Below are 12,351 nucleotides of genomic sequence, written 5' to 3'. Positions count from 1 at the left end.
TGATCCCCATGTTAAATCCTCTGATCTATAGCCTCAGGAATGAGGAAGTAAAGAAGGCTTTATGGAACGTAAGCACCAGGACAAGGATCCCTCCATTTTTATGGTTGTTTGGTTGATTCTCTGAACAAAACTGAGTATTTCATTGATTTTCAGAGGCAGATTCAAGCCTACAGGTTTTTTTTTAGAATATTTTCTGAGTAATTACAGTCTATAGTGTTCAAATATATGTAACCATTGAGGCATAAGGTAAATTACCAAACTTACATAAGGCCATAGAACTTCCTTGTAATTATTCCATATTTAACTTCCTTTCATCTCAAAAATTTCCAGCCCTTTCCCTCTTTGTCTCGCTTTCACTGACACATCAATAGAATAACACATACACACATTCAGCTGCTATGTATTTTAATCCACACATAGTTACAAAGGGAGAGATCAATATTCAATATTTAAATCTGACATATTTTCTTTCCAATAAGCTCATGGATTTCAGCTCAAAAATGTGTCTATCTCTTGCCAATAAAATTAATTTAACCTAATATTTGAAAGTAAGCATTATTAGTATGAAGGCAAACAGGGAATTGGCTACTTAGAAACTGATGGGTGCCAATGCTTGCATGGGGGACGACCACATGGATAATCTTCAGACAGAGATTACCTGTGACCTTTACCCTTGCCACTAAAGTTGTACATGATAGAAGTAGTGATGTCCATGATAACTGGGACATCACATACATTGTGTCCTGTCACAAACAGGTCATCCCGCTTCTATTCCAATGTTTCCTAAGATCCACATAAGTGACCTTGCCCAGACAGGTGTACATGGAGTCATCGGTATGGTCTCTGCACTCATGCACTGAACTCTTCCTCTCCAGGTCTGTAGGGGTTTCCCGGCCTAGGGCACTCTTCAGACAATGACCATGTTGTCCTCAGACATAATTTGCTCCTTGACTGAGCAGTTTGCTCACATTCTTCTGCACCAGCTGGCTGCTCATTGACTGGACTCTTTCTTTTCCCTGCCCTGGATATTTGGTAGATCCATAGATCAGACAGAGATGTTGCACAAGTAAATGATAATAGTATATTCCTTTCCTTAAATGCTTTAATTTCTATTAAAACTTAGAAATTGAAACAATGAAAGATAAAATCCAGTTATTATGAGATTTGGCATTTATCTGTCACATTTATACTCATGTGAGGCCATGTGCTCTGCTCTCTAATTCACCCTTCCTATGTTTCTTGAATCTTCTTCACAGTGTCTCCAAATGCTTCCAACTTTGGGAGGGATGATCACTTAATTATCTTGCCTGCTTTGTAATTCATTGACTATCTTTTTCCTATCTAAATCTTGATTGTTTCATTAATACAAGTTACTTGTAAAACATATTTTTAAATTATTCTAGTTTCTTGCTTATTATTTAATGCATTTATGTAAAAATGTTCCAAATATTACATATTTTACTTAGCTCAAAATAAATTTAAACTGTAAAACATTGAGTCTTCTCATTATTCTACTAAGTGTGTTTTATCGTTCCATTTTGTCTTACGTCCTTGATAATATTTACTATATCCTTCTTCGTGAATGTAATATGCTTTTTCCTTGTTTGCTATATACTCTCCACTTTTTCTATTTTTTTATTTCCCTCAGACTTTTGTTTCAGTTGAATGTTTAATTCAAATTCATTATATAAAAACACAGATGGAACCCTATATTTTGCCTTATTTGATGTTTTTTTTTGAGTAAGTCATTTACTAAAATTAATGAAGGGTATTTGAAGTGTATGTATTTGGGCTTTGTTTTGGCCAATATTTTCATCAGTGATGAGGTGAATGAATTCAAATAGAGCTACCCTTCAAAACCTATGAGCATCACAAAGTTGGAAAAATAAACAAGATGGAAGGAATGAAACATCAATAATCAAGAATCACATATATCCAAGTAACACACAGAAGTAATTTTGATTTAGTTTGTGAAATGTACACTAACGTATATAGTGTAATTTTCATTGCTTTAGTAAATATATATATGTATGTATACACACACACACACATATACATATTTGTTATCTTCTAAGTGACTAGCATAAAATAGGATGGGATGGGAAGTTAAGTAGCTTGGCATTATTTCCCTCCAGTATAGATTGTACTCAAATTGATTACCTTACTTGCTAACGGTTTTTCTACTAAAAAGTCATTTAATAGTCTCAAATCTCCACTGCAACATGTGTAAAATAATAATAAGAACTTCAAAGATGGGTGTGGAAGATTAATTGAGGTAATAAATTGAAAAGAGTAACATGTTATGAGTTCTGTATGCAAATGGGCTCACCATGCATAGGAACACCCAATGTGGTTTATTTCACTTTGCTTTCCTTGTGTGTGTGTGTGTGTGTGTGTGTGTGTATGTGTGTGTATTTATGTATTTTAATTTTAGAGATAGATTGAGTGCAAGCAAGGGAGAGTGGTAGAGGAGAGAGGAGAGAGTCTTAAGCAGACTCCACACTCATCCCAGAGCCCATTGCGGGCTGGATCCCACAACCCTGGGAATATGACCTGAGCCAAAATCAAGAGCCGGACACTCAAATGACTGAGCCACCCAGGCACCCTTTTCTTGTGTTTAGATCTGGAAAACTTGTCATTTCATCCCATTTTAGTATCTGAATAATAGACAACAATTGTAAACACCAGCACAATTCTGAAATTAAAAAAAAGTTTCCTTATCCATTTTATTATTTACCCAGTGTTTAGTATTTATTTAAACATTGCCCAGTGTAGGAATTTACCCAAGGGATACAGGAGTACTGACGCATAGGGACATTTGTACCCCAAGGTTTATAGCAGCACTCTCAACAATAGCCAAATTATGGAAAGAGCCTAAATCTCCATCAACTGATGAATGGATAAAAAAAATTGTGGTTTATTTTTTTTTTTAATTTTTTAAATTAAACAAAATTTTTTTTCAATATATGAAGTTTATTGTCAAATTGGTTTCCATACAACACCCAGTGCTCACCCCAAAAGGTGCCCTCCTCAATATGCATCACCCACCCTGCCCTCCCTCCCACCCCCCATCAACCCTCAGTTTGTTCTCAGTTTTTAAGACTCTCTTATGCTTTGGCTCTCTTCCACTCTAACCTCTTTTTTTTTTTTCCTTCCCCTCCCCCATGGGTTTCTGTTAAGTTTCTCAGGATCCACATAAGAGTGAAAACATATGGTATCTGTCTTTCTCTGTATGGCCATATTCCATTCTTTCTCATTGCCACATAGTACTCCATTGTGTATATAAACCACAATTTCTTTATCCATTCATCAGTTGATGGATATTTAGGTTCTTTCCATAATTTGGCTACTGTTGAGAGTGCTGATATAAACATTGGGGTACAAGTGCCCCTATGCATCAGTACTCCTGTATCGCTTGGGTAAATTCCTAGCAGTGCTATTGCTGGGCCATAGGGTAGGTCTATTTTTAATTTTTTGAGGAACCTCCACACTGTTTTCCAGAGTGGCTGTACCAATTTGCATTCCTACCAACAGTGCAAGAGGGTTCCCGTTTCTCCACATCCTCTCCAGCATCTATAGTCTCCTGATTTGTTGATTTTGGCAACTCTGACTGGTGTGAGGTGATATCTGAGTGTGGTTTTGATTTGTATTTCCCTGATGAGGAGTGACGTTGAACATCTTTCTATGTGCCTGTTGGCCATCTGGATGTCTTCTTTAGAGAAGTGTCTATTCATGTTTTCTGCCCATTTCTTCACTGGGTTATTTGTTTTTCGGGTGTGGAGTTTGGTGAGCTCTTTATAGATTTTGGATACTAGCCCTTTGTCCAATATGTCATTTGCAAATATCTTTTCCCATTCCGTTGGTTGCCTTTTAGTTTTGTTGGTTGTTTCCTTTGCTGTGCAGAAGCTTTTTATCTTCATAAGGTCCCAGTAGTTCATTTTTGCTTTTAATTCCCTTGCCTTTGGGGATGTGTCAAGTAAGAAATTGCTACGGCTGAGGTCAGAGAGGTCTTTTCCTGCTTTCTCTTCTAGGGTTTTGATAGTTCCCTGTCTCACATTCAGGTCCTTTATCCATTTTGAGTTTATTTTTGTGAATGGTGTGAGAAAGTGGTCTAGTTACAATCTTCTGCGTGTTGCTGTCCACTTCTCCCAGCACCATTTGTTAAAGAGACTGTCTTTTTTCCATTGGATATTCTTTCCTGCTTTGCCAAAGATTAGTTGGCCATACGTTTGTGGGTCTAGTTCTGGGGTTTCTATTCTATTCCATTGGTCTATGTGTCCGTTTTTGTGCCAATACCATGCTGTCTTGATGATGACAGCTTTGTAGTAGAGGCTAAAGTCTGGGATTGTGATGCCTCCTGCTTTGGTCTTCTTCTTCAAAATTACTTCGGCTATTCGAGGCCTTTTGTGGTTCCATATGAATTTTAGGATTGCTTGTTCTAGTTTCGAGAAGAATGCTGATGCAATTTTGACTGGGATTGCATTGAATGTGTAGATAGCTTTGGGTAGTATTGACATTTTGATAATATTTATTCTTCCAATCCATGAGCACGGAATGTTTTCCATTTCTTTATATCTTCTTCAATTACCTTCATAAGCTTTCTATAGTTTTCAGCATACAGATCTTTTACATCTTTGGTTAGATTTATTCCTAGGTATTTTATGCTTCTTGGTGCAATTGTGAATGGGATCAGTTTCTTTATTTGTCTTTCTGTTGCTTCACTATTAGTGTATAAGAATGCAACTGATTTCTGTACATTGATTTTGTATCCTGCAACTTTGCTAAATTCATGTATCAGTTCTAGCAGACTTCTGGTGGAGTCTATTGGATTTTCCATGTATAATATCATGTCATCTGCAAAAAGTGAAAGCTTAACTTCATCTTTACCAATTTTGATGCTTTTGATTTCCTTTTGTTGTCTGATTGCTGATGCTAGAACTTCCAACACTATGTTAAACAACAGCGGTGAGAGTGGGCATCCCTGTCATGTTCCTGATCTCAGGGAAAAAGCTCTCAGTTTTTCCCCATTGAGGATAATGTTAGCCATGAGCTTTTCATAAATGACTTTTATGATCTTTAAGTATGTTCCTTCTATCCCGACTTTCTCGAGGGTTTTTATTAAGAAACGTTGCTGAATTTTATCAAAGGCCTTTTCTGCATTGATTGACAGGATCATATGGTTCTTCTCTTTTCTTTTATTAATGTGATGTATCACATTGATTGATTTCCGAATGTTGAACCAGCCCTGCATCCCAGGAATGAATCCCACTTGATCGTGGTGAATTATTCTTTTTAAATGCTGTTGAATTTGGTTTGCTAGTATCTTATTGAGAATTTTTGCATCCATATTCATCAGGGAAATTGGCCTGTAGTTCTCTTTTTTTACTGGGTCTCTATCTCATTTAGGAATCAAAGTAATACTGGCTTCATAGAATGAGTCTGGAAGTTTTCCTTCCTTTTCTATTTTTTGGAATAGCTTGAGAAGGATAGGTATTATCTCTGCTTTAAACGTCTGGTAGAATTCCCCTGGGAAGCCATCTGGTCCTGGACTCCTATTTGTTGAGAGATTTTTGATGACTGATTCAATTTCTTCGCTGGTTATGGGTCTGTTTAAGCTTTCTATTTCCTCCTGATTGAGTTTTGGAAGTGTGTGGGTGTTTAGGGATTTGTCCATTTCTTCCAGGTTGTCCAGTTTGTTGGCATATAATTTTTCACAGTATTCCCCTATAATTGCTTGTATCTCTGAGGGATGGGTTGTAATCATTCCATTTTCATTCATGATTTTATCTATTTGGGTCATCTCCCTTTTCTTTTTGAGAAGCCTGGCTAGAGGTTTGTCAATTTTGTTTATTTTTTCAAAAAACCAACTCTTGGTTTCGTTGATCTGCTCTACAGTTTTTTTAGATTCTATATTGTTTATTTCTGCTCTGATCTTTATTATTTCTCTTCTTCTGCTGGGTTTAGGCTGTCTTTGCTGTTCTGCTTCTCTTTCCTTTAGGTGTGTTGTTAGATTTTGTATTTGGGATTTTTCTTATTTCTTGAGATAGGCCTGGTTTGCAATATATTTTCCTCTCAGGACTGCCTTTGCAGCATCCCAAAGCATTTGGATTGTTGTATTTTCATTTTCATGTGTTTCCATATATTTTTTGATTTCTTCTCTAATTGCCTGGTTGACCCATTCATTCTTTAGTAGGGTGTTCTTTAACCTCCATGCTTTTGGAGGTGTTCCAGATTTTTTCCTGTGGTTGATTTCAAGCTTCATAGCATTGTGGTCTGAAAGTATGCATGGTATGATGTCAATTCTTATATACTTATGAAGGGCTGTTTTGTGACCCAGTATGTGATCTATCTTGGAGAATGTTCCATGTGCACTCGAGAAGAAAGTATATTCTGTTGCTTTGGGATGCAGAGTTCTAAATATATCTGTCAAGTCCATCTGATCCAATGTATCATTCAGGGCCCTTGTTTCTTTATTGACCGTGTGTCTAGATGATCTATCCATTTCTGTAAGTGGAGTGTTAAAGTCCCCTGCAATGACCACATTGTTATCAATAAGGTTGCTTATGTTTATGAGTAATTGTTTTATATATTTGGGGGCTCCGGTATTCGGCACATACACATTTATAATTGTTAGCTCTTCCTGGTGGATAGACCCTGTAATTATTATATAATGCCCTTCTTCATCTCTTGTTACAGCCTTTAATTTAAAGTTAGTTTGTCTGATATAAGTATGGCTACTCCAGCTTTCTTTTGACTTTCAGTAGCATGATAAATAGTTCTCCATCCCCTCACTCTCAATCTGAAGGTGTCCTCAGGTCTAAAATGAATCTCTTGTAGACAGCAAATAGATGGGTCTTGTTTTTTTATCCATTCTGATACCCTATGTCTTTTGGTTGGTGCATTTAGTCCATTTACATTCAATGTTATTATAGAAAGATATGGGTTTAGAGTCATTGTGATGTCCGTAGGTTTCATGCTTGTAGTGATGTCTCTGGTACTTTGTCTCACAGGATTCCCCTTAGGATCTCTTGTAGGGCTGGTTTAGTGGTGACAAATTCCTTCAGTTTTTGTTTGTTTGGGAAGACCTTTATCTCTCCTTCTATTCTAAATGACAGACTTGCTGGATAAAGGAATCTTGGCTGCATATTTTTTCTGTTCATCACATTGAAGATCTCGTGCCAATCCTTTCTGGCCTGCCAAGTTTCAGTAGAGAGATCGGTCACAAGTCTTACAGGTCTCCCTTTACATGTTAGAGCACGTTTATCTCTAGCTGTTTTCAGAATTTTCTCTTTATCCTTGTATTTTGCCAGTTTCACTATGATATGTTGTGCAGAAGATCGATTCAAGTTAGGTCTGAAGGGAGTTCTCTGTGCCTCTTGGATTTCAATGCCTTTTTCCTTCCCCAGATCCGGGAAGTTCTCAGCTATTATTTCTTCAAGTACACCTTCAGCACCTTTCCCTCTCTCTTCCTCCTCTGGAATACCAATTATGAGTATATTATTTCTCTTTAGTGTGTCACTTAGTTCTCTAATTTTCCCCTCATACTCCTGGTTTTTTTTTAATCTCTCTTTTTCTCAGCTTCTTCTTTTTCCATAATTTTATCTTCTAGTTCACCTATTCTCTCCTCTGCCTCTTCAATCCGAGCCATAGTTGTCTCCATTTTATTTTGCAGCTCATTAATAGCATTTTTTAGCTCTTCCTGGCTGTTCCTTAGTCCCTTGATCTCTGTAGCAAGAGATTCTCTGCTGTCCTTTATACTGTTTTCAAGCCCAGCGATTAATTTTACGACTATTATTCTAAATTCACTTTCTGTTATATTGTTTAAATCCTTTTTGATCAGTTCATTAGCTGTTGTTATTTCCTGGACGTTTTTCTGAGGGGAATTCTTCCGTTTCGTCATTTTGGATAGTCCCTGGAGTGGTGCGGACCTGCAGGGCACTTCCCTTGTGCTGTCTTGAATAACTTGCGTTGGTGGGCGGGGCCACAGTCAGACCTGATGTCTGCCCCCAGCCTACCGCTGGGGCCACAGTCAGACTGGTGTGTGCCTTCTCTTCCCCTCTCCTAGGGGCGGGATTCACTGTGGGGTGGTGTGGCCCTTCTGGGCTACTTGCACACTGCCACACTTGTGGTGCTGGGGATCTGACATATTAACTGAGGTGGATCAGCAAGGTGCACAGGGGCGGGAGGAGCAGGCTCAGCTCACTTATCCTTCGGAGATCCATTTCGGAAGGGGCCCTGCAGCACCGGGAGGGAGTCAGACCCGCCAGAGGGATTTATCCGCAGAAGCACAGCCTTGGGTGTTTGCGCAGTGCAAGCAAGTTCCCTGGCTGGAACCGGTTCCCTTTGGGATTTTGGCTGGGGGATGGGCGAGGGAGATGGCCCTGTTGAGCGCCTTTTTTCCCCACCAAGCTGAGCTCTGTTGTCCGGGCTCAACAACTCTCCCTCCCGTTGTCCTCCAGCCCTCCCGTTCTCTGAGCAGAGCTGTTAGCTTATAACCTTCTAGATGTCAAGTCCCTCTTGCTGTCTGAACACACTCCGTCCGGCCCCTCTGTTTTTGCTAGCCAGACTCGGGGGCTCTGCTTGGCCCTCGGGCCACCCCTCCGCCCCAGCTCCCTCCCGCCAGTTCGTGCAGCACGTACCGCCTCTCCACTCTTCCTACCCTCTTCCGTGGGCCTCTCGTCTGCGCTTGGCTCCAGAGACTCCATTCTGCTAGTCTTCTGGCGGTTTTCTGGGTTATTTAGGCAGGTGTAGGTGGAATCTAAGTGATCAGCAGGATGCGCAGTGAGCCCAGCGTCCTCCTATGCCCCCATCTTCCCAGGATTCCCAAGAAATTGTGGTTTATATACACAATGGAGTACTACGTGGCAATGAGAAAGAATGAAATATGGCCCTTTGTAGCAACATGGATGGAACTGGAGAGTGTTATGCTAAGTGAAATAAGCCATACAGAGAAAGACAGATACCATATGTTTTCACTCTTATGTGGATCCTGAGAAACTTAACAGAAACCCATGGGGGAAGGGAAGGAAAAAAAAAAAAAGGTTAGAGTGGAAAAGAGCCAAAGCATAAGAGACTCTTAAAAACTGAGAACAAACTGAGGGTTGATCGGGGCTGGGAGGGAGGGGAGGGTGGGTGATGGGTATTGAGGAGGGCACCTTTTGGGGTGAGCACTGGGTGTTGTATGGAAACCAATTTGGCAATAAATTTCATATATTGAAAAAAATAAACAATTAAAAAATAAATAAATAATTAAAGATTTAAAAAAAGATAAAAAAATAAACATTGTGCAGTGGAGTTAGTTTTTCCTTCTTATATATTCTACTCAAGACAGAGTTGAATGGAAAGTTACACTTACCCAGACAAAGGAAGGGGCACATGTGTATATGCCTATGACATACACACCCACGCACACGTGCCCCCCCCCATACACACATAAACGCACAAAACACAATATCACACAACAGGGAAAGAAAAGATTAATGATTCTTTCCATTACTGAGATGGCGAGGGAAAAATAATACTTTGGTACTGAGATATGTACCCATTTGGAGTAAGCTAAAAATAAAAAGGGAGAGGCAATATAAATATTCAATGAGAAAGTATGATTTTTCTTGGCAATACTGTTTTTTTAAATAACGTAGAGGTCAGAAAGTACTTTCTGATGCAAGCCCCACACATCGATTCCGTTTATCAAGTGATCATATTGAGTGAGCTCTGGAGACTGCCCTGTCTCCCTCTGGAGGACTGACTCACAATTAACCTATAATCTAGCTCCCGTGGTTACCCACTCCTCCTTCTGAACACAAAATATAAAGGCAGTGATACGTATGTACTCAGAAGAAATCTCAATTTTTGCAGAGGGGTAAATTGAATTAGTATTGCATTTCATTTCATTTTCAAATGAAAATTTTTTCCTTTTTCTGTAAGCTCCATTTGATTTGAAATCTCCTAATAAAAAAGAAACAACAAGACCACACAGGTGAGGGGCTGGGAAGGAAGTGATCAGGATTTCATGCTGTCACTCACTGTTGTGGACAGCATGTCTGCTCCCACAGGATGCTGATTCGACAATGTTCTTTCTAATGAGAACAATATTGTGTTCCACTTTTAGAACACTACAAAATCATTTCTAAGGATAAGATGGAGTCTAAAAATTGACTATTAGAAATGGTCGTGATTGTTGCTGTTTGACGTACACAAGAGTGATTTCTGGGAGGCCATGCACAATTTGGAGTTGAGGAACGGTCTTCAGGAGAAATTCAGAGTAGTCTGGAGGAGAAAAAAAACTGAGTTAAACTCATTTACCTGTTCAGAGAATGAGAGAGACATCAGCAAGGACACTTGTATCCTTTGGATTTGGGCACGGACTGTAGACAGACAATAGTACAACATGTATTGCTTTTGCAGAAATTGAGTGACATGTCTGTGGCCTTGCACTAGTGAGTCGAGAGGCCCACAGCCCAGATTCAGTACAGACAATTGCTGATTAAGTTCAAAGGCTTCTCTGTTTGTCCCCTGTTTCTTCTTCCTGGATCACTCTATTTACTGTGTTGGACTACCTTAGGTTGTTTTTTCCTTTCCGATGCATGAATAACCCCATTCACATTTCTATTTCCCATAAGCAATATTGGCAATATTGACACCTAATGCAAGTTTCAGCAAACTGTATTTGTAACACATGAGCGGTGAGAATGACACTTCGCTGGAGGGGTTCATCCTGTTGGGATTAGCAGACACCACGGAGCTACGGATCATCCTCTTTCTGCTTTTCTTTGTGATTTACGCCCTTACAGTTTTGGGGAATGTTGGGATGATCTTCTTAATCGGCACTGATTCCCGACTTCACACACCCATGTATTTCCTCCTGGCTAACCTGTCCTTTGTGGATGTTTGTTATTCCTCCGCCATCACCCCAAAGATGCTGGTAGACTTACTGTCAGAGACGAAAACCATCTCCTTCGCAGGCTGCTTCCTGCAATTGTACTTCTTTATCGCCTTGGCCACAACCGAAGCCATCCTCTTTGGCTTAATGGCCTATGACCGTTACGTGGCCATATGCAACCCCCTCCTTTACTCCTTGATCATGTCCAGGACAGCCTGCCTCAAAATGGCAGCAGGGGCTTTTACGGCAGGATTCTTGAACTCCATGGTTAACACGAGTTATGTAGGCAGCTTGCCATTCTGTGGTTCCAATGTCATTCACCACTTCTTCTGTGACAGCCCTCCACTCTTTAGGCTCTCCTGTGCTGATACACACGTGAATGAAAGTATCTTTTCCGCATTTGCTGGTGCGAATCTGGCCGGGACTCTGCTGATCATCCTCACCTCCTACTCCTACATTCTCTTCTCTGTCTTCCACATGCATTCAGGGCAGGGGAGGCACAAAGCCGTCTCCACGTGTGCCTCTCACTTGACAGCGATAACTCTGTTCTATGCCACCGCCATCTATACCTATCTGAGACCTAGTTCCAGCTACTCCTTGGGTCAGGACAAAGTGGCTTCTGTGTTCTACACAGTAGTGATCCCTATGTTGAATCCCCTGATCTATAGCCTTAGAAATGAGGAAGTAAAGAAGGCTTTATGGAATTTCACTACCAGGAGGAGGATCCCTCCATTCGTCTGATATGCTTTGTAAATTTTTTGAACTAATTTTTCTGCGGGTTGATGGAAGTCTACACTTTTCATGAAGATATTTCTAAGTAGTTGCTTTCTGTTAATACTGAAATACATGTCCCCAAATTGGTATAATGTAAATAGTTCATCTTCTCTCTGGACTGAGGACTTCGATCTAATTATTCTCTAATTTTGCTGGGTCCTCAAACATAGGTCTTATTTCTGATAAAATCTTGGTTACAGAAGAAAGGGATTCAGTATTTAGAGTCAAAAGTTACCAAAGTTACAATATCACATGAAATTAGCCACATACAATATTTGTAATTGCTCTCTTGTTTTTTTTCCTCTGCATTTTTATTCCACCATTTGTGATTTTTAAGGTATCTTTTATATCACCTGTTTAAGATGCTTTAAATTTTAGGTAGATTTTCATCTCACTTTATTGGATTGTCTTCCAGTAGGATGTTTAAATCAAATTTCAAGGCTGCAATTTTAATTGCAGTATAAACTCTCCACCTCTTTGTGTTCTGTATCCATCTCCGTGTGTACGTATGTATTCACAAATAAAATAAAGGTGAGCTTGAGCAAAAGCATGCTATCAGAAAAGTGCCATGTCATTAGACTGCACCAATGACAGCTCTCATATTCCATTCTCTTGTCTCCCAAATTTCTAACCATCCTCTCCTTTTCTGTCTCTTGGACTGACACATACCAGAAAGCCACACACACACACATATC

The 12,351-nt window shown here is 39.6% G+C and overlaps 1 protein-coding gene across 1 annotated transcript; it reads left to right on the top strand.

Moving 5' to 3' along the window:
* Positions 1-10,678: 10,678 nt before the first annotated feature.
* Positions 10,679-11,519, top strand: LOC122200940 (olfactory receptor 5F1-like). Its single transcript, XM_042906715.1, is given in 2 exon segments — positions 10,679-11,482; positions 11,484-11,519. Coding segments are annotated over 2 exon segments (840 nt in total).
* The last annotated feature ends 832 nt before the right edge of the window (positions 11,520-12,351 follow it).

This window comes from Panthera leo, chromosome D1 (genome assembly GCF_018350215.1).
Source record: "Panthera leo isolate Ple1 chromosome D1, P.leo_Ple1_pat1.1, whole genome shotgun sequence".
Classification (NCBI taxonomy): Eukaryota; Metazoa; Chordata; class Mammalia; order Carnivora; family Felidae; genus Panthera; species Panthera leo.
This window is presented reverse-complemented; position numbering and strand designations above follow the sequence as displayed.